At 54.8% G+C, this 22005-nt stretch overlaps 2 protein-coding genes across 2 annotated transcripts; both read right to left on the reverse strand.

Annotated features, from left to right (window-relative positions):
- Positions 1–647: 647 nt before the first annotated feature.
- Positions 648–16854, reverse strand: CFAP251 (cilia and flagella associated protein 251; the record flags this gene model as incomplete). The annotated part of the gene is made up of 20 exons (XM_066979319.1): positions 648–1067; positions 1987–2088; positions 3316–3544; positions 6370–6513; positions 6724–6814; positions 8862–9025; positions 9426–9540; positions 10060–10244; positions 10518–10691; positions 10935–11083; positions 11168–11415; positions 12843–13028; positions 13857–14074; positions 14336–14380; positions 14730–14807; positions 14943–15023; positions 15365–15473; positions 15681–15790; positions 16071–16211; positions 16393–16854. Coding segments are annotated over 20 exons (3153 nt in total), but the record flags the coding sequence as incomplete, so codon positions are not given.
- A 1917-nt stretch (positions 16855–18771) lies between these two features.
- Positions 18772–21958, reverse strand: PSMD9 (proteasome 26S subunit, non-ATPase 9). The gene is made up of 6 exons (XM_066979326.1): positions 21797–21958; positions 21605–21704; positions 21080–21273; positions 20461–20562; positions 19864–19952; positions 18772–19557 (listed from the first exon to the last, which is right to left on the reverse strand). The coding sequence occupies exons 1-6, from the start codon at positions 21908–21910 to the stop codon at positions 19530–19532; spliced, it is 627 nt and encodes a 208-aa protein (XP_066835427.1). The 5' UTR covers positions 21911–21958; the 3' UTR covers positions 18772–19529.
- Between the last annotated feature and the right edge of the window lie 47 nt (positions 21959–22005).

The following is a 22005-nucleotide window of genomic DNA, read 5'->3' on the forward strand; positions in this document are numbered from 1 at the left end:
GCCCGCAGGGCCCTCCCTCAGGCAGTGGCTGTGAGGTTTCTGAGCTGCCTGAAATAATTGCTGTGGAATGAAGCTGGTTAAAAGTAGAGGATCACATCCGACCCGTCCCTGGACACACACAAGCACATCAGTAAATGGACAGTTACCTGCGCACCCGGTGTGGGACTTGGTTAACTCACCCCCAGCGCACACCTTTGTGCTAATTGCACAGCCGCGGATACTTGCAGAGTGCGTAACTGCAATCTCTTGTTTAACAAACATCGCCACTGAGAGGAACGCTTCTCGAGGCCCTACATTATTATTCAAATTGATGCTGAGGATGATGTAAAGAAGGAAGCGTGTTCAACAGCACTTCACTGATCTTTCTACAGCAACTTATACCAGCCTCATTATGCTGTTTATACAAACACTGTAAGATGCTGTCCCATTGGTATTGCACTTCTAATCGGAGCTACTACTTTCAGAAAGGAAACCAAAGTTTCAAAGGCCAAAAGGGAAACCTGGTTTCAATGTATATCACAGCGTTCCTTGCATCACCGAAGTCTGGTGGTTTTGTCTGTGTAATTACAAACCCAGTCTAGCCTGTCCAAGCATTCTGTACAGGACATTTATCAACGTATATAATCAATACAATACTTTTATATTGCTATTTTGCTGTCTGTTTATTTTACAAATAAATACCCTCTTAACATAATGGAAATAGACTGCATCTGGCATAAACCCACCCTGAAATAAGTTCTAGGAAGGCTCTAGCCAAGGATAGGGGTGATCTGTGCAAAAAGACAGTGCAGCAACCATGGTGTCGCTCTTTACAGACTTTAGTTTGTGACCTTTAGTTTTTAATAAACAGAATATAAATTTCACAGATACTTGAGGAGAGGATGTTGGAAAGTGGGAACAAGTAGAAAACTGTGGCAGCTACAATTTTGAGTCTTCACAGATCAACTATTCATTGATTTTTACTGTTCTTTTCTCTGGCTCGGCAATAGGTAAGCCAAGAATGTCAGCAGTGAACCTCTCTGCTGTGATTTCCTCTGGAATTTCTTCTCCAGTCAAAGCTGCTGCACCTGGAGAGCAGTAACAACAACACAAAACACACAACAGCAATGTAAAAATGGCATTCCAGAACAGTAATACTTGTAAGTCGCAGTGAGCGGATGGAATGCTTTTAACGATGTATGGAGTAATCATAAAGTATTGGCTTACTAGCTTAACACTTTATACATTCTTATCGGGGAAAAACTGCTAAATGTGTGAGGCTGAATCACCTTGCAGTACATACAGACTGCAGAAGAGCCAAGGGACCAGACAATTTTTACACTCCATCGGTTTGACATGATTCTGGGATCCTCAGGCACCCAGGGACTGCAATCGGTGTGCGGTGCCAGGTGGTTCCTGCACGGCACACAGCTGCTGCCAGCAGCTCACCAGGCGCTGTTCTAGACTGGTGGGGACTGGGACGTGAGCTGCACAAAGCATGGTGCTCATCAGCAGTCCCAATGACAATGGGCAGAGCGACGTGGGTGAAATCAGCGCTGTGATTCACTGCTCTAGACCGGTGTAGGATGGGAAATTAACTGTACACAAACATGGTTATTATCAAGAGTTCTGTTACAGTGGGCATTGCAGCCTGGGTGAAGTCAACACTGTAATTTGCATAGTGCAGGATTCCTTTTTGCCTGTGGACTTTGGCGTGTAAACCTTCCACTCTGTGTTTCCAGTTCTGGTTCCAAGCCAGCAGACAAAGAGCAATGCAATCCTGTCAGGTCTCAGTTACATTTCATTGTTCATTTATTTTCAGAGACACCAATGTAACTGTTGCATGGACGAAGGACAATCTACGGCTCTATGACTATTCTTGCAATCCCATCTCAGCGTTTTTGACAGCTCTTGGCCTAACAGGGTAATGGGCTTGCAATTTAAATTACTCTGTTTGGGAAGTGAAGCAATCCTGCCTCTGTGCAGTGCAGAATGCTAATCCCGTACCTGAGGGATCGCACGTGTCCAGGTCAGATCTTCCTCCCTCTGAATGCCTGCCCAGCAGGGCGGTCAGACACTGTGCCAGCTCGTCCTCTGTCATATGCTCTCCTGTATGCGATAAAGTAAAACCAGCCTCTTGGGTTACGGTGTTGTTAGCACAAAAAACAGAAGACAACTCAAACAAGAACGATGTACAAACAAAAAAGGGTAGTTTGGAAGGGCACTTGGCTTCTCTGAGACATGGGCCACATCACCGATCAGAACACATGATTCCAACACAGGAAAATGTTGATCCCAAGGAAAATGGTTCCCCTATCTTGCATGCATTTGGGGCAAAAATGCCTATCAAAGGGAGAGAATCTGATGCAGATGGCTCTTTAGGCTACGTTGCACTTGCAGGAGCCTGAGCTGCTGTTCCCACTGAATTCATGGCCCAGGACAGACCACAGACCAGGTAGCTCTGTGCCTGGGGCTGTAGTCATTTCTGCACAGAGGAGGAAGAGGATGGTACAGGAAAGTTTTATTCTAATATCCTGGGATTAAGCGAACATAGCGCTTGTTCCCAGCTTGTGGTTGGCTTGTACCCTGAAGCATAAGGTTATAGATTTGTTATGAAACTGTTCTATCCTGTCTAATTATCTATTTATGGATGTTCACAGCATCCATATAAATAACTAACCTTTCTCACATTGCTTGAATCCTCGTTTTCCACAGATCTTTGTGGCCAGGAGTTTTACTGGGTGCTGTGCTAAGTAAAACAGCATTTTCCTCTACCTGTTTTAGTGCTCAGCTGCACTAAAAGCTCCCTGTTTTGACAGCAGGAGCAAGACAATAGCAGCATGTAATTTACCACTCTAGCGTTGGCCATAAGTACGTTTTTACATGCCTTTACAGTGTTCCCTCTGATTGAGATGAACGAAACCATCCCATCTTTTCAGATTTCATACCTAGCTTCAGTCCAAGACTCCGACCAATTTCATCCCTCCTCTCTTGTCACCCTCTTTTCCTGCTTTTTACAACCTGTCTGGAAACTGTGTGGGGAATGGTAATTCAGATAAGGGTATACTGGAGGAAGGATACGGTTTGCCAAGATCCATACTCATCGTTTGACAGAAAACATCCTTCAGACCATCAGAAATTTCCAGAGCAGCAAAAGAAGTGCAGCTGAGACAACAGACGTGATTTTTCAGTTTAAAATCCTAAGGCAGGTGGCTCCCCACGCCTGCCCTGGTTACCAAGCTATAGTTCCAGATTAATTTTTTGCTGCAGTGAATACATTCTGAAATTGAAGACAGAACTAGCAAGCATAAAACTAATATTAGAAAAATAACTCACCTCTGCACTGAAGCAGCAACAGTAAGTCTCCCCTGTCAATAACTTTGTCTCCATTCTCATTGTCATAACCAAGAACCTGAAACGCTCGCCGTATGGTTTTCATTGACAAGCCAAGCGCAGGCCGATGATTTATATAAAGTTTGATAAAATCCCCTAAATTGATTTTTGTCACTTGTTCTCCAGTGTCCACATACTCGCTGAATTTTACTTCATTTATCATTTCTTCGATCTACAGATGAAGGCAAGAGGGATAGTTAGACATTTGCTTTTTGGAGAGCATCGGGACGGCTTCTGATCCCCCAAATGGCGCCGCAGGTGTCACGGCAGATCCCAGCAGTGCACTAGTGCTCAGCAGCTGAGGATGGACCCAGCTAATGGTCACGGGCTCATTGTTAAGACAATTTCAGCTAAAGACGGGTGTAGCAGATGCATAATCATTTTGGATTTCCTCTATTTGCTGTTGTGATAGCTCTCAGTGGTGCCAATGGAGTTGCTCTAGATTTACGCAAGTATAAGTGAGCTGTTTCTGCTCCAAATTACATTAATGCTAACAGCGTAAATCCTGCAGCACTCTGCCATATCTGTCCCTCTCAGATAAGCACGTTGCCCAGGAAGCTGCATGTTACCGCTGCGAGAAGGGGAAGAAACCATCCCCAGGGGCTGCATGGCGAGGGCTCCCCGTGACTTTGCAGCTGTCCGCAGTACCCTTGCTGCAGCTGTGTCTGCGCTCTGGGGACAGCGGGCAGGCAACCCGCAGAGCAGTAAATATACCAGCCTGCTACAAAAATACGTGCACACAACTCCTGACACAACCAGGCTGCACAAGGGACCTCCACACCCCAGCAGACACCAGCAAGCTCTGCCACGGCACGGGACAATTCTGAAACTTGCTTGTGCCACACACCGGCCGTGCTGGGTGCCCGTGGTTTTCCTGAGGCCCGGCGTTGTTTGTCAGCCCAGCTGGCAGCATGCCGGTGGGTCCGACGGGCAGCTCCTGCTCCCTGCCCTCTGTGCCCTCGTGCCCCGAAGTGCAGCCCCCCGCATAGACACAGGCAGCGAAGAAGCACCGGGAGCTTTCCCCGTGCCGGCACGCACCGTGCGTGCGTCCCCCCCGGGGAGGGAAGCTGATGCAAGACCTCCCCGGGGAGGACGCTGCGTTCAGCCTTTGTCCTCGTGTCACAAGTTTTTCCACTGAATGAAGCCCAGGGAAGGGGGAAATCTTAGCCTTATGTTTTCCCTGTAGTGAATGCCGTGCTAGGCGAGAACAGTCAATTTGACTCAGCTCTGGCTGATCTGGGATTAGGTTTTTTATCAGCCCCACTGAACTACAGACAAAAACACCAATTCCCCAAAGCCTCGCTACTCAGCCCAAGCTGTTTTTTCTCCCTCCTGCTTTTCCTTTATTAAAATACTCCGGAGAGAGATGGACTTTCTGCATTTTAATACTGTCCTGCCTGCTTTGAGAAGCAGATTGTAGGTTGCCTGCTTTCCCAGCAGCTTAGCACCTCTTTCCATGCCTGAAACGCTGCTGTGATTTTGATTTGGGGGCGGGGGAGGTTAACGGTTATTCTTCTGGAGACATTTCTCAGAGGAATACGTTTTCTCTGTCCCCAAGAGGCAAAAATGCAATGAGCCAAGGAGAAGCTCTAACAAAGCACCAGGGAATAACACCGCAGCCTGACACAAGGACAAAGCAGTCCCAGCTTGGAGGAACGTTCTGGGGGTGCCGGGGCTCCAAAGCAAGCCTGCTGCGGGCTCCCTGGCAGGGACACGGCCGGGCAGATGGGATGGCACCGACCTGCAGCACCGGGGGGTCCGGCACAGTCGGCGGAGACGCAGGCAGCCACCCCCGCGGAAAGCCGAAGGGAGTGCGGCGACGTGCTGCTTCCCTTGGGAGAACCCCTCCTGCGCTGAAGGGCTGTATCTGGTGCTAGGAGGTTGTTATTTAAATCTCCTTGCATCAGATTCTGTAATTATTATTTTTTTTTTGGATGCGTTTTAATTGCCCTTTTGCCAGGTTACAAATGAGGTCTGTATACAACGCAATCGGCCTCGTAGAAAAAGCTACAAAGGGAGAAGCAGCAGCACCCTTATTAAATCACTTGTCTTTGCCTGCTGTAAAATTTGAAGCTAAAAAGCTCTTAAGAAATGTTTGATAGGAAGTTCCTCTGCTGCAACCTCAAAGGCAAGCTCAGAGAGAGCTTCTGCAGAGTTTATCAGTTATGAAAGAGCTTTACGTTCCGTGGGAATAAAAGCTGCTGGCTCCATCTAAAACCGTTCTTTCATCAGCCCGAGACAGAACAAGAAAAAGAGGCTCTGTCGGCATCCCAAAAGCACGGAGCTGGGCACTCCCACCCGCAGCAGTAGTGCGTGGAGCATCGTGGCTATCTCCTCCCAGACTGGGTTCACCCATAACCAAGAAGCACAGAAGTTCAGACTCTCCTGGAAGTCGGAGGGCCCAAAGCACAACACTGCCTGCACACAAGGTACTTTAGCCTAAGGGCTATGGAAAGCTGGAGACTTGTGCCTCGGGAGCCAAAGGAAGACTCACAGAAGCACGGAAGCAGAGGACAGCTGAAGTTGGGACTCCGGAGGTCATCTGGTCCAACCTCCCCCCACAAGCAGGTTGCCCAGGACCATGGCCAGCTTGTCCACAATGTCATTCCTCAGCTTTCTGAGTCCATCCTCTGAAACCCAACTCTCTACAGAGGTGTTGGCTGTGGGGTTTGGGGCTCGGGGCACTCAGCCTGACCCCGAGGGCACCTTTGGGTGAGAGTTTCTGAACTCTCAGGCTCCAGGTCTGTCCAGCCTACCCCTGCAGCTGTCCAGCTCTTCAGTGACAAGCCATTGCTGTTTTAGAAATGTGCTGCCGGATTCTGATCGCTACAATACTGATGCAGACCAAGCTAAAGACATTTAAACCAGCAGATACGCCCTGCAGCCATCCAGCATGGCAAAGGTCTGAATCCGGCCCTCAGGCTGCTCAGTGAATGCAATCATTCTTGCTCTCTCTTTTTTTTTTTTTTTAAATAATAATAAAAACAACTGACAAACCTCTTCCTCTGATGGATAAAATCCCATTGCTCTCATTACAGAAGGAATTTCCTCCAAGGGAATATGCGTTGACACCTGTCTGGTCTCCAGCGTGTCGATGCCTTGGCTGCGCAGCTGCACATAGTAGAAATAGTCTTCCAGCTCCTGCGAGGGATTCAAACGAGACACTGTAGGGTTCAGCGACCAACAGGCGAGGGAGATAAGGCTTCTTTTAAGGTTCGCTAACAGGCGTATCAATGAGACCGCTGTTAAAGGCGATCTGGACAAAAAACTAAAGAAATGTCAGGCCTGTATAAATGAATCTTAAACTCCAACCAGATGTTGCTGCGCAGCAGTCACGGTGAGCACAATTACCCTGAAGAATTTGCCTTCTCGGCCGCCCTCCAGCAGGCTGTAGAACGGGACCAGGTCCTCCCCACCCAGGGACGCAGCAGCCTCCAAGGCACTGGCACGGGCAGAGAAAAGAAGGTGCAGGAAGGGTTCACGCGGGGGGAGATTTCTCATTTCCCTTTCTAGCCATTGTTCAGAGACACTTTCGATAAATAAATCAAATCCCCCGGCCTCAGAATGCAGGAAGGAGAAGCATTGCCTTGAACCGTGTGCGGTTTCATCATCAGCCTGCACTTCTACAGCATATTTCGTACCCAGGTTTTACATACAATAGCACAGTGTGGGAATTAATTATTCCTGAATGGCCCTCTTGTTTGGGGGAACGAGCACGGGGCTGGGAGCCAGCAGCTTTTCCATGGGCTCGAGCTGGGTGTCTGGCATTTAGCTTTCCTGCTTCCTTATAGAGACATTGAGGGAGACGAATTAGCTAGATCAGCATTTTGAACGTGCGGGGCGCCGGGACTCGGTGTGTGCAAGAAACCACACAAAGCCAGCTCCCCGTCCCTCGCTCCAACGCGTCCTTCCCCGACAGCTCAGCGCAACCCCTTACGCTGCGAGCGCGAGCGGCGGTGCCACAGGTGCAGCCCACGTTAAACGGACGCAGCGCCTCGCCGTTTCCATTCCCAGGCAGCTGGAGCCAGAAGTATCGCCTCGGTTTGTGCAGATGAAGAAGGGAACGGAGCCTGGCAGCACCATCTCGGCATAGCGTTGCCGCACAACACCCCGCGCCCGCAGCAGGGCTGCAGCTTCGATGCACACCTCTGTTGCGCTGCTTCCGCGCGGTTTTTGCAAGCCTGGTGCTTTTTTTTTTTTTTCATAATTAAGTTATTTGGGTATTAAACACAGTGGAGATGCACAAGATGCCAGGAGCAGCAATAAAATGATAATTAGCTCATCAAGAGCTCCGCTCCAAAAACAAATTACACAGAAATTCAATGTTGCCTGGACTCCGGCCAACCATTATAAAGACGGATCATTTATATTCTATTGCCTTCCTTAAAATGTCGCTTATTCTGACCCCCGACTGCTTAAGCCACACAAAGTGGAAAAGCAAATAAATAAGCCCATTGCTTTCCCACCCAGGTTTCATTGTTCTGGCACACGGAGGTGAGCGAGCTCAGCACCCTCCTGGCTCTGCGCTGCGCGGGCAGTACCTGCAGGAGCCGTTTACACAGGACCACTGCGTGCTTAGCCATGAAACGTGCCTCCTAGGAAGATGAGGGGCATTTCACAGGGGCAGCACACCCCAAAAACAGGAGGCCACACTGCTCTCCCAGCTGTTGCTCCCTTCCAATGTGCGTGCATGCACTGGGTGCTTGCAGCGAGCCCTCTGCCAGTGTCCATGTTGCAGCGAGTTTCATTCCTTGGCGTGCCGAGCAATGTTATCCAGCTCCTGCCACATGGGACCTCCAGGAGCACACGTCCCTCGGGCCAGGACCTGCCTGGCAGGCCACAGGGGGCCACACACCCTGGCAAGGGCAGAGGAAACCTGGCAGAGGAGCTCGGGGCTGGCACGCTGGGCCGGAGCCCGGGATGCCTCAGGAGCAAAGCAGCCTTGGCTCCTTCAGCCGTCCCGTTTACTGCAGTCCGTTTGCTCGTGTAAGCAGAGCTTTATAGGATTACGGTGGCTTGTCCTAAATCCAGCCTTCAAATGCAGTGGGGATTTCCTCGCAAATGCTGGCCTATCCCATTTGGAGAGCAGACTTTTTTGTATCGGCTGTGGCCCCGTACACTCCTCCTGCAGCTCCTCCTTATCCCCTAACCAGATAATCCCTATCCCAGCAGCCAGACTCTCACAAGACCAGAAATCCCTCAATTTCTTGGCATTTGGATACCATTTCCCAGGCTGGAGAATTTTATAGGCGCTCATTTACTGCACCCCCTGTGTAGCATGTAAGCCATCTCTGCATGGCTGATGCAAAGAGAGGGAAGAGAAATAGCTGGGAGACCTGGCTTTAGCTGCTCCGGACACCAACAGAGACCTTCCAGGACAAAAGCCCCATTCTCAGTGTAAACTCTGGGAAACATTAGCTTCAGCTGTGCTGGCCAAGCAGCTGTGGAAAGCCACGACAAGACTCCCTTCTCCTCCCTGCGGTACTCACTTCAGGTTCACCTCCCATTTCAGAACAGTGCGGTCGTTCCCCCCCGCCGTAAAGACGTAGCGCCCGTCGTAGGAGCAGGCCAGGTCCGAGACGCCATCTGGGTGGCAAATGAAAGCTGAGGACTTGTGGGGGTTGCCATCGACAGGCAAAATCTGCAGGCCCACCTGCAAGGGAAGAAGAGGAGGTGAGGGCTGGGGCTCCCGCAGGAAGGCCAGAGCAGCCGGTGCACGGTTTGCTCTGCAGTGACATTCCCCCGGTGACTGTCACCTCTACACCAGCCCTTGCCCCAAACAAGGAGTTTTTAAGTGTCTCCACTCTTTAGTAGTTCACTTCTCCTGGCTCTGCGAGGGCAGGTTCCCTTCATCCCCCTGGCCAAGCCAGGAGTGCTCCAAAATCACAGAATCACAGAATTGTAGGGGTTGGAAGGGACCTCAAGAAATCATCGGGTCCAAACCCCAAACTCCCTGGATAGATATAAATATAAAAAATACTATAAAAAATAAAAATACTCCCTGTAAGATATAAAAATATCCCCTGTAAGAGTAGAAAGGTGGGGCTCCGTACCTTGTCCTGTGTAATGTAGGCCAGATAGCATTTCTGGGGCTCCGTAGTGCTCCTTGTTGGGAGGATTTGTATCTTCTCCAGCGGGGAGCCATAGGTTGGTCCCAGAAGGGTCTTTCTAAAGGCAAACAACATTGCCACCCATTCTAGGGCTCACAAAAACATTTTCCCCCTCTGAACGGCTGTGGTGCATGAGGATGGGTGGATAAGGGGAGGTGTGGGTGCAAAGGCTCTGTGATACCCACTGAGAGCACAGGATCGCACAGGATCCCTGTCCAGAAGGGACCACACTGGGGCTAAAAGAGGAATTTAGTGCTCAGGGATCAGTCCCTGGGCTTTGCTGATCCTGTGGGCTCCCATCTCCTCAGCTGATGCCCAGCCGATGCGTCTCAAGTCCAACATGCTGGGCAGACCAAGACCCAGCTGCAGCCACAGCCTTCCTAGACTGCCACGTTTGTGAGGAGCAGAGCAGACACAAGAGTGGAGCAGCCCTGGGGCCCTGCAGCCACCCCACCATCTGCATCACGGACGGGCAAATGTGTGCTCACAGGTGGGAGCAGGGCAGAGGAGAACAGAGACTCAGGTTGGGGCTCCCGGGCAGAAGGTGAGGGGGCTTGGGACTGAATCTCCGCCCTACCTGCACATTTTGGTCGTCGTGTTGTAGAGCTTCATTTTGTAGCAGCTGTTGGCCGTGAGGATAAAGGACTCGGTGCCGAACTGGGGGTACCAGGCCAAGCACAGGGGCATGGCAACCTGCTCTACCCGGTCCCTGTGCGAGATCACCAGCCGGTCCTTGCTGCTGCTGCTCAGGTCGTATTCCACCTGGAGGGAAGACAAGGAAGCACGGCGATCTGCCAGCATCCTGGACCTGGAGGATTAACTGGATCTAGCAGCCGTTGCAGCATCCGGGGAGAGCAGCCCGCAGAGCAGAGGCTCATCTCCAAAACCCGGGCAGATCTGCCTCGAGGTCAGGCTGACAAACAGCCGGTGGGGAGAGACACGGAGCTGCAGAACCACAGGCTCTCTCCCTCTCTTGTCCAGCCAGGACTTCGACCACAACGCCCCGCTGCCCTTCAGGCTCTCCCATCCACGTACCAGCTGCCGGTCCTCCCCGAGGCTCAGGAGCCGGGGCTCGTTGCTGTCCAGCTGGACCCCGAACAGGATGCTCCGGATGGGTTTGTAGTGGGAGTGGAGCCCTGCCAGGTGTTCCCAGCATCTCTGCCCATTTTGCAGGACTCTTCTGTAAACAGTCACCGCATATTTCTCGTCCTGGAACGAGAGCATGAAGGTCAACGTGCCACAGTCCCCCCGGGCACATCCCCTGGCTGGCAGCAGGCAGCTGCATGTTTCCCCTTGGGGCTTATGCAAGCCCTGCCAGCTCTGCAGCCCCCCCAGAGGGTGAGGGTGGCTGCCCCGAGGAAGCACTGGGGCAGACAGCTCCAAATCGGGCAGCTGCTTGTGGCAATCCCAGCTCCCGGGAGCCGTGCTTTGGAGAGGACCGAGCGGGCTTACAGCGGTTGCGAGGTACTCGGAGTCGTGGGAGAAGCTGACGTGAGTCACGGCGCCCCGCGAGAACCTGAAGGCTTCACAGCAGGACTGAAGGGAAATGGCGTCGAGGATGTACACGCTTCCATCAGTGAAGCCGGCGGCCAGAAAGCAACCTGCAAAGCCCACCAGAAAACAATCCCAACATGCTCCCTCCTTTGGGAAGCTTGGCACATGCATAGATCACTAGAGCGGGATACCTTCGGGGTCATAGGACAAGCACTGGATGCCGGCCTCAGTGAATATCCTGCTAACGAGGTGCTTGGGCTGCTGGTAGTCCCACACTTTGAGCAGCCCGCAGCGACTGCCCACAGCAAGCAGTGCCTGCCGGGGGTGACAGGCGATGGCAGTTGTTGCCTTCTTGGCCTCTTCCATTACTTTTTCAAAGTTTGTCCCGTCTGTTGCAACATGGAGCACTGTTGCATCAGAGGTTGAAAGGATAAAGTTCCTGTTTAGTGAGAGAAACAAAATTTGATGAATCAGACTAGCTGGCTCGTGTCCCTCCGAGCGATATTACACAGTCTCTTTTTGTCAACTTAGCAGGACGATCGCTTATGTTTTGCGATACACAGTACGCAGACGCTTGTTGACCTGGAAGGCAGGTGGCACCCTGTGTCTGCGCCCTGGGGAATCTCCACAGGACGACACTGGAGCCAGTTCCCTTTTCTACTTGGGTAGTCAAGTCAGAAGACGAACACCATCTGGGTAGCTTTTGCCGTTTGCAAGTCACTGGTGTGTGAGATGGACAAACGAGCAATTGAGGGTTCTCTGAATAGTCCTTTCACTTGTCCCCACACCACCACTGTCAGTGGCTGCAAGTTGGCCGTGCTGCCGCAGACGGGGCAGAGGACGGCTCGAGACCCGCGGCGCAGACAGAGCGGCCGCCTGTTCGTCGGCTCGGCCGCGCCAGCTGCAGCGCAGTGAGGACAGTCCCGCCGCCTAAATGGTGACGGGTAAAGCAGGCGACTGAATAATCAGGCAAACAGGACTGAGGACCGAGAGCCTGGGCCCCGCAGAAGGGTCAGGAGAGGACCGTGTGGGGCTGAGGCAGAGGAGCCCAGCCCCACTGGACGTGCGTGACTGCAGCCACCATTGCTAGCCGGCCCGTGGCCACCGCTGGTTTCTGCTCCTCTGGCCTGGCCTCCGGAGGATGCTGGGCCTCCTGCAGAGGCAGCCAGGCGACAGCAGTCCTTCAGCTTCGCCTTTGGTTTTCTGCCTTTGGTGCTCCCTGGAGCAGCCACGAGTGGCAGGAGCTGCCAGAAAGAGGTGCAAGGCGACATGGAACAACTTGGGAAAACAGGACACTTCCCGGGCACTGTTCCGGGTCGGAGAGGAACCTGTTCCACGTGGCTCTTAGGAAAACACATGCGGCGATGGACATACGCTGCTAGAAGAGTCTCAGCAGGAGCAGTGGCCATACGGTTTGCAGCCCCAGAACAGCATCATCTGTCCCACAGACTTCCTACAGCCCCTCGGGCACCGCCACGTCCCCGCTGGGGCTGCCCCAAGGCCCCAAGCCGCGCCGTGCTGCCCAGCGCTGCACCACCTGGATTATCTCACCCAGCGGTGGTAAAATCTGACTGGAAATAGCCACTGGGGAGGGATTTAAGGCGGGAGGATTAAGGGGCTCAGCAGGAGCTGTGGGCTCGGCATTAGCCCTGCCTGGCGTGCCAGCTACGTGACAGAGGAGCTGCGCAGCTCCGTGCCCAGCTGGTTGTCCCTGTGCTGGCATTAACCAACGCTTCTCCAGCCTGCACCGAGGCATCGCGCCCGGCTCGTGATCTGAGATGTGCTGGGGCCACCAGTTTGTGGAGGGCACTGGGAAGTGCCCACAGGGCAGATGCAGAAAGCTGGGTTTATGGGGGGGGGGCTCACCCGGTGGTGAAGGGCTGGCTGCCGGCGCTGGAGCAGGCTGAGGCGGCATCAGGAGGCTCAGGAGGGGATTTGGAGAAGGAGATGGAGCAAACGGGCCCCACGCCGCTGTGGCTGTAGCAGGCCAGGAGCTGCAGCTGCCCGTTGTAGAATTTCACCCGGCCTTTCACGTCCCCTGTCACCATGCAGCTGGAGGGAAGGGAAAGCTCTGCGTTAGGGCTCGTGTGCTGAGAGGCACCGTGAGCAGGTCTGTCCTGCCCTCTGCTCCACCAGTGCAACCAGTGATATGGTTTAGTGGAGGTCTTGTTAGTGTTAGGACAGAGGTTGGACTAGATGATTTTGGAGGTCTCTTCCAACCTAGACGATTCTGTGATTCTGTGAACCCACGGGGCAGGGACATGGAGTGGCCGTGGGGACACGCAGCGCCTGTCCCTGAGCTGCCCTGATGAGGCCCACGGAACACCCTGGAAAGCGTCTGAGCAGCATGCTGATGGAGAACGGCCAAGTATTTATTGGGTAGAAACAAATCTCTTCCCTTCTGCCTTTTCTCCGCATAAGTGCGTGAGAAGAGCCCCTTACAGACGAGGGCAGCAGCCGCCGGGCTCTGCTGTGACCCTGCCGGGTCCCCAGCGCTGTCCCCAGGGCTGCTCGGAGGCTGCCTGCTCCCTCTGCCGGCACAGGCCGGGAGGCTGAGAGAGATGTGGCTGGGTCCTCTGCGACCACGGCCAACCTGTGAGGTGCTGGGAGAGCTGGGATCACATTGCCAGGAGGTTTCAACGTATTTTTTTTTTTCTTAGTCAATATAATTTGTTGGGGGGAAAATAGATAAATAAACAAAACCAGGAGCAGCGTGTCATAAATCAGCAGCACTTTCCTGCTTGGATTTGCCTGGTCCTTGCACATGGCCAAGTGTAAAACTGCAGCACTTGTCAGTAGTTCACCACCGTTACCTCTGCCGTTTCTGGGCTGAGGTGCCCGGTTATAGACCCATGGCTACGGACAGCACCGGCTCCTTACCTCGCCAGCACCGTCAGCACCGTAATGCTGCTCCTCTGCATCGGCACCACCTTGGTGGCCTTCGTGCTGTGTGGCTGGGCCTGCGCCTCCTCGGAGAGGGAGCGGGCACAGGCCGTGTCCCACACCACCAGCTTCCCGGCTGAGGTGCCCGTCAGAGCCTGCGCGTTGTTAAAGTGGAAAGCCGACTGGCTGAAGTGCCCCACCACGCTGTTGAAGGTCTGCAGAGAGAGTGGCGGGGCCACAAGTTAGTCCTGGGCTCTCCAATTTGGTCCCTGCCTGCCCCGAGCTGGGACTGCTGCAGACAGCTCTCCTTGCAGGAGTGAGCCCCAGGAGACGATGCTTGTCCCTGCTTGTCCCCCCCAGGAGACCGAGGGGGACAGGCTGGGGACGTGGCCACTTGTTTAGCAGAGGGGGACGGGATGGAGGTGCCGCCAGCAGGAAGGCGAACAGGGGCCATGCGGCCTTCCCCACACGCTCACCTGCTTGGTCAAAGGCGGAGTGCTGTACTGCAGGCCGGCATCACCCTGTGGGGAGAGCAGAATGTGAGTCCCTGTGAGGACAGCCAGCCCATAATGTCACCCTGCACCACCTGCGTGTCCCTTCCCCACCCTCAGCTGGGGACAAGAGATGGGCTCCAGGGCCAGGAAGACTCCAAGATCCTTCGGAGCATGCAAAACCACCTGTCCCTCCGCCTGCTCCTCTCCCAAAAGCTGACGACCACCACGAAGCTCACAAACACACACGGGAAACACAGGGTGGGAGAGGCTGGGACCGGCCTGGTGCAAGATACAGGCAGGCACCTGGCCCCATGCCACCTTCAGGCCCCCTGGGAGCACGTTGGGTGCTAGAAGAACTCCCCACAGTCCTACTCACCCACAGATAAAATATCACCTGGGTTTTGCTGTTGCTGACAAACTCATAGGGATTTTGGGGGTTAAAAATGACAAAAGCCTGAAATTAAGAGGTGAGAGTCGCATTAATGCCAAGCTGAGCGATGTTCCCTGCTTTATCCTTTCAGGCAAAACTTCTGCATTTATCCAGGCACACCAAACGGAGCGCGGTGGCCCAGGTCCCTGCGGCGCTCACCTGGAGCCCAAATTCAGGCCTCAGCTCTGCGCTGCACACAGGGCTCTCGGTGTGAGACGTCCACCTCCACAGGCAAACTTTCTGTCACAAGGGGGAAACCAGGAGACGTTTGTGGCTTCCTGAGAGCTCCAGGAAGGCCCCAACCTCTGGCTGCAGAGGATGGGGGGTATAAAAGACTGGAGCAGGATAAACGCAGCACAGCCTGACAGTTTAATTTCAGGAAGCACTGCTACGAATTGCTTCAATGAAAGCACATCAGGAGCCTTTATCCCAAGTTCAGACCTGCTTTCTCAGCTCCGCAGCATGCAGTTTAGTGAAATCCAGCAAAACCCACGCAGACCCTCTCTCCTGCCCCCCACCAACGGGAAGAGCCTCCCGGGCACCCATCACACAAAGCACAAAGAAGGCAATATTTTCCTCACCTGCACCCTGCCAGAACTAATAGTCACCAGATACCTCGCGTCCCGGGAGATGGCAATAGCGGCAACCCCACCACCGGGGTGGCTGTCAAAGATGGTGCGCACGGGTATCCTGTGGAGAAAAGCCCTCTGCTCGCCTAAATGTGGGGAGGGGAGGGTGTCTGCAGGCAGGGCGCTGGTGTGGGATTTGAAGAAGCCAGCGCTGGTGCTGAGCATCCTCCCCAGGCCTTCTTCCCAAGCAAAGGGCTCGCCCCCACGCTCCCCCCCAACGACCCAAGGACATGCGGGGTTTTCACGGAGGAGGCTCCCGGCAGCTCACCCCGAGAAGGCGTCCCACATGATGACCAGAGGGTCTGGGCCTCGGTCAGCGGTGGCGACCCAGCGCCGGTCCTCGCTGACGCACAGGCAAGAAATGGCATTCGCGTGGCCCTGGTTGGGGAAAGAGAGAGGCACCGGGGGGCTCCAGGCCGGCCGCTTGTTTCAAGCATTCATCAGCTGCTTGGCTGCGGGGATCTCCTCGTCGTCTCTCCCAGGGGTCCTCTGCTCTCCCCCCTCTGTCCCCACTGGGGTTACAGGTGTCCCCGAAGCAGCCATAGTGCCCACAGCACCCAGGCAGCTACTCCGGCCACGTGCAGGCGGTGGGCACCAGGACGAGGGACAAGGGGAAGGTGCTCGGGATAAAGGGAGAGGAGGGAGCCACGTGCCAGACCTGCAGGTGGTACTGCCGGCCCCCGGGGACGTCGTGGATCACGGCCGTGTGGGAGCAGACGTACAGCAGCACCCGGTCCTCCCCGCCCGCCAGGCTGTGCACGGCCAGGCTGCTGTTGTAGCCCAACGCCCAGGACAGGCTCTGAGGGAAGAGCAGCTCCTGGCTCTTAGCAGTGGGAACAAAACAAGGAAAAAAAAAAAAATCCCCCCAAAAGCTCCTGGGAGGAACGGGACGGAGCTAGGCGGGAGAGCTGGGCAGGCCACCACAGTGGCAGGTAGCTCAAGGTGGCACCATGGATGCTCTCCTGCCCGCTGGTACTCACGAGGGGGTGACAGCTGCTCTGCTTGTCCCCCTGGAAGAGCAGACCCGGCTGGGCCACCCACAGCAGGCTGGCAGAGCCATCGTGCTGGTTGCCCTCCCAGCTCCTCTGCTGCTGCTCCTGCTCTCCGTGACCCCCATGAGGGCTGGAGATGGCCCCCGTGGGGTCAGGCAGTGCTGGGGTGGGTTTGGGGGGTCCTTCTGAGCATGGTGTCCCGGTGGCGGTGTCTCCTGGGGCAGTCTTCAATGCAGCTGTGTTCTGCCACCTGTCCCAGGTGCTGAACAGGGTTCTTGGGACCCCTGTCCCCAGAGGAGACCGTAGGGGACCCGGCGGTGCATCCCCCGGTGCTCCTTCCTCCTCCTGGGCAGCAGCCACGGGGCCCTTGGAAAGGGAGAAAGGTTTGGGTCTGGGGCAGGAGCCCTTGGGAGGCTTGTTCCACGCCACTTCATCTTCTTTTGGGGCTCCGAATCAGCTTTTGCCTTTTCTCCAGGGCCCCCAGCTTTTCCCGTGTCTCCCATGCAAGGCACAAGCCCGGTTGGATGCTGCAGCCCCGCTGGGTGAGATAAGGTTTCGTTCAGCCCAGGGACGAGGCTGGGGTCACGTAACTCGCCGGCAGCTCAGGTGCTCAGCAAATATTGATGGCTGGGCAGAGGCTATGGGAGCAGGCTCCAGCCCCGCAGAGCTTGTTTAATAACAAAAGTGGGAAAAGGGGGAGCTGAATGGAAACTGCTGCTCACCTCAGCTCTTGAATTTGCTGCTTCAAATCAACATCAGCTGCTGGTAGGGGTGTTTTGGGTCCCATGGGCAGGATTGCACCGAGTGGGATGCAGCCCCATGGGTGCTCCCTTGAGTGCTGGAAACACTGCAGCACAGCCTGCTCTGCCTCCCCAGGGGGTGCTGGTGACAAACTGTGTCCAGGAGAAACCCCCCTGGTGCTGGGGTTGGGGTCTCTGCTTCCACCAGGTCCTGGCCTTAGACTCTGTGCCAGGCACGGCTTGCTGCAGTGTTGCCCTCACCTGCTGGGGTGCACGGCCGCCTCCTGACGTGTCCGTCCGTCCTGGGACATCCCCTTGGAGGTAGCATCACTCAAGTCCATCCTCAGCTTCAGCTTCCTTCCGAGAAGCCTTCAAAGATTTTCCAGTCTGAAGCCCCAGCTGGAAACCCCCAGCAGGCAGGCTGGACACAGGCACTAAGCCAGGCGGGCAGCCTCTGCGTCTACAGCTCGGCTCTAGGTGGGCACCAGCCACAGAAAAAAAACCCTTCAGCCCAAGTCCAGCCCGCTGCAAGGACCCGGTGTCAGGCCAGGGAAGCGCTGGTGTGGCCGGGACGAGTGAGAGTTGCTCTACAGTATTTTAGCACTGCTCTGAACTACGCAGCCTCCCAGCAGAGCGAGCTGGAGTTGGGCACAGAGGGGGACAGGGAACATACGAAGCCGGGAAACGGGTCCCACAGCCCCCTTCAGCCCCCATAACGCTCCCGCCGAGCATGAGCCAGCCTGGCACAGCCCCAGCCCGGATCGGGCTCCCTCTCTGCCTGCCTGCTCCGCCGGGCACAGAGGTTTGGTCTCAAATGGGATTTTACCACCGTCCCTGCACCTGTCTTGGCTTCTTGTGCTCGGCAGCTGGCTCAGCTCCAGCCTCACCTCTGGGTTTGAGCCAGCACCGAAGCCCCGGGCACACGGAGAGCTTTGGGGGCCCCAGGACAACCCCTTCCCCCAGCACCCCACGGGCAGGACCGCTGCTCCGGCACAGCCACGGCCCCACAGGGCTTCCCCGGGCCCCGAGGGACCCCCACCAGCCAGGACCCCGCTCACCGTCACCCCGCTGCCGCGTCTGTTTGCAGCCTACTGCTGTTCCCTGGGCAACGGCTGCAACGGCTGCAGCCAGAGACAGCCTGGAAAGTGCTGGGAGAGGCGGCTCGTCCCCTCCTTGTCCCTTCCACGTCCTCTCCTTGTCCCCACCAGCCCTGACCCCCTGCCCAGAGCACGACCCCCGCAGACGCTCAGCCCCTCGCCCTGCTCAAGCCCAAATCCTAAATCTTGCTCGTGGCTGTCACCAAGTCCCGCCGGCACCGCCAAGCCCCTTGGGGACCGGATCCGTACCTTGCCTGGGGAAGGGGACGAGGGATGAGCCCCGGGTGACAGATGTAACAACATGTTCACTAGTCCACCATTTCAGATGTGGTTATTAGCATTTATAACAAAATTCCTCACTATGTTTGTTACTTATGCCCACAACTTGCTCACAAAGCACCAGCACTTGCCTGGGCTTTGGCTCCGGAAGGTCAGGGGATCCTGCTTTTAGGACCGTGCAGATCTGCTTTTAACCTACCCAAAATGGCCCATGACGACTGTCTCAAAATAATAACTTCTACACAAATACAGAGAGGCATTACTCAGTTTTATTGTTCTGGGAGAGTATTTTTAAGTTCAACTGGAAACAAAACTACAAACAAAAACAATCACCCCAAAATCCCCCTGAAGAGTTCATACACCCTAAAACCAACTGCAGCAAATAAAAAAAAAAAACAAACAATCAAGTTAGGAATACTTTTACACAGTCATAACTAAACAAAATACTAGAAAGTAAGACAAAGAATTATAACCCCCCTATTCCTTATTTAATTAACTTAAAATAATTAGGCTTTCCAAAAATTCTTTCATCGTATTTGGTAACTTCCAACAGCTGTTGCGATCTATTACTAGAGAGACAAAAAAGTGCCCCATGACTTTTTAGAATATTTTAAAAAGATGTTCATTAAGGAACTTTAAGGGAAGGAAAAAAAAAAAAGGAATGCTCTGTTTGCTCTGTTATCACCAAACAAGAGCATTTTATGCTCTTCAGAATCTGTATCAAGGGAAGCCTGGGTCTCTCTCTAACCTCACTCCAAAGCGACACAAGGAATAAGAGATGAGAAGCCACATCCTGCAACTCTACGAGCGGCTCCTCATAAATCAGCACAATTCTGAATTGTGGTAAGGCCTTGCTCCATCCTTTTCATACTCTGCCAGTCTGGCACCTAGATCACAGCCTCCAAAACACTATTTCAGCAAAAATGAAGATTACAGGGGAAGTTTTCAAACCAGGCCAGAGTCCAAAAAGCAGGCACAAGCTTCGTCTTTATTGTTTTCCAAGCAGTGGTCATCTTTGCAAGGGAATGATGTTGCAGCTGAAAAATAAGTGTAGAAGGAAACATTAAAGGCTCACTTCTGAAAGAAGCTCGGAAGACCTGACACTGTTTAAATCAGGTCCACCACATCCCTCTTCCATTCGTTTCCTCTATCGGAGGAATTAGCGACTGAGATCTTCTGCCCCGCAGCTCACGTTTGATACAACTCGCCTCCCCGCCAACAAACACATCACAGCAGGCAGCAACACACACACAGAGAAGCGCAGAGCTGGCCCTGCTGCAGGAAACTTGCTCTGAGCTGGCTGAAAGCCTCATCCACTCTGGTTAAATGAAATAAACGCCTACCCCAGGAGGCCCTTCCCAGCCCAGCGCTTCGGGGTCAGCCCCAGGTGCACTTTCTTGCCATTGCGGATGACAGTCACACTCAGCGGTCTCTGGAAGGGGGGAAAAAAAGGAAAGAAAGAGAGAGAGATGGCAACTTTCCATCACCGAGTCAACCCTCTTTTGTGGTCTTCTGCTGGAGCACCAGAAGAACATTAAAACTACTTCAGCAGTTCTCATTCCCACCCCTTCAGCTAGATTTGAAAGGAGGGAGTGTTCAGTGGACAGAAAGCTCCATGAGATCTCTCAGTCCCACTAAAAATCATCTGAAGGCTGCGATAGCTTCTCTCGCCAGTCCAGAGGGCCGTGTGGGTGGTGTGGCAGCACAGCAAACTGCTGTAGGCAGTCCCCTAGGGGTGGAGCAGGCAACATGAGGCTCACAGCAAAGAGCACACACCTCTTTACTCTCTTCTGTCCAGGCAGGAATGAGCTCAGTGCTGTGAGGGAACAAGGCTACAACAGTGCAGACTGAACCTGACACAGATCTGACTTCCACAGAACAAGCTACAGCTAGCCAACAGAGACAGGCAAGAGAACAGTTTTCAGCAGAAACAAGCTCACCCCTTCGCTGTGCTGCACCACCGTGGCGATGTTCTGCAGGTTCTGGAAGTTGTGCACGTTGACGGAGCCAAACTCCACGATCTCATCATCGACCTGAAGCCCCTGGACAGAGAGAGACGGAAGGAAGCTGAACATCTGCATTCTCTAAAGACAGGTAATAAATACCATTAGGGCAACGGAACTACGTTACACCCTCTCCATGTTGTTAAGCAAGTACTCATTCCTGTGCCCTATTTTATGGGAGGAGAAACACTGATTCTAGAATGATCAGTAAGGCCCTGTATGAGCTGTGTGGTGCTAAGGCACAGCTGAGAAAACAATTCTTCTGGTTCCAGCACAGCGACAAGTCGCTTCACAGGACACCCCGGTGACACTGGCACGGCCACGCAAAGGCAGCTCCCCCCACAGGAGCTTTCAGGATTAACTATGCTGGTTAAGAAGGCGATTGAGCATTTGGTAAACACTTAAAATAAAAAGAAATGGGGGGTGGGATGATAACAAATGGTGTCCCATGGCTTATTCCTGCTTGTTGACAAGAACACGGAGCAAGCCACCTGCTCTGTTTCCCCTGTGGGTCCGAGCGAAGCCTTCCCCGTGGCTGTCAGACCCACGGACTTACCGAGACGCTCGCCGGCGACTCCGGCGTCACCGCGTTAACTCTGGCAAAAGCCTGGGGCAGGCTCTGGCTCTGGCTCTGCGCCTCCGCCAGCGCCTCCGCCTGGTCCTTGGCCTGCTTCTCCTTCTCGCGGGCGTGCAGCTGGTGCAGGGCCTCCTCCACCTGCTTCATCAGGGCCTTGTGATCGTTCTGCAGGCCTGCGGGGGACACCGTCAGCGCGGGGCGAGGCCCATCGGAGGGCTCTTTTTCAACGCCTTCACCCCAAAACCAGGGTCGGGCACAAGACGACGGCTGGGGCACCTCGGGGACGAGCTGCGGCCACCCCCCGCACCCAGTGGGGCAGGACAGTCCCCACACAGGCCTGGAAACCACCCACAGGGCGCATGAACAAGCACTGAAGGGGGGTTTGCGGGGCCCAGGGGCGCCTGGAAATATTCGAGCGAGCCTTTTACAGCCTCGCGCCCCGTTCAACGCCCAGCGGGGCCGCCCCAGGGGGGAATCGGGGGGGGGGGGGCAGGCCCCACTCACAGGCGATGCTGTGCCGGGCCGCCCGCACCCGGTACACGTCGATGTCTGCCCGCGGGAAGCCCTCGGCGTCCACCAGCGGCTCGTCAGGGCCCACGCCGCTCTGCGCGGGGGGACAAGGGGGGGGGGGGGGCGGTCAGGGGGGGGGCGGTGGTTCCCCTCCCGGTCCCCCCCCCACCCCCCAGCGGTGCTCACGTCGCGCAGCAGCTCGTAGCAGGCCCGGATCCTGGCCTCCAGCTCGTCCTTGCGCCGCACCAGCTGCAGCACCGCGCCCGCCGTCACCGCGCCGCCGGCAGCGGGCTGCGCCATGGCGGGGCCGCGACGGGGCCGGGACGGGGCCGCGGTGCGTCACGGGGCGGAGGGGGCGGGGCTAACGGGAGCCCCGCCTTCGTGGGCGGGGTCAG

Source organism: Anser cygnoides, chromosome 17 (assembly GCF_040182565.1).
Source record: "Anser cygnoides isolate HZ-2024a breed goose chromosome 17, Taihu_goose_T2T_genome, whole genome shotgun sequence".
Classification (NCBI taxonomy): Eukaryota; Metazoa; Chordata; class Aves; order Anseriformes; family Anatidae; genus Anser; species Anser cygnoides.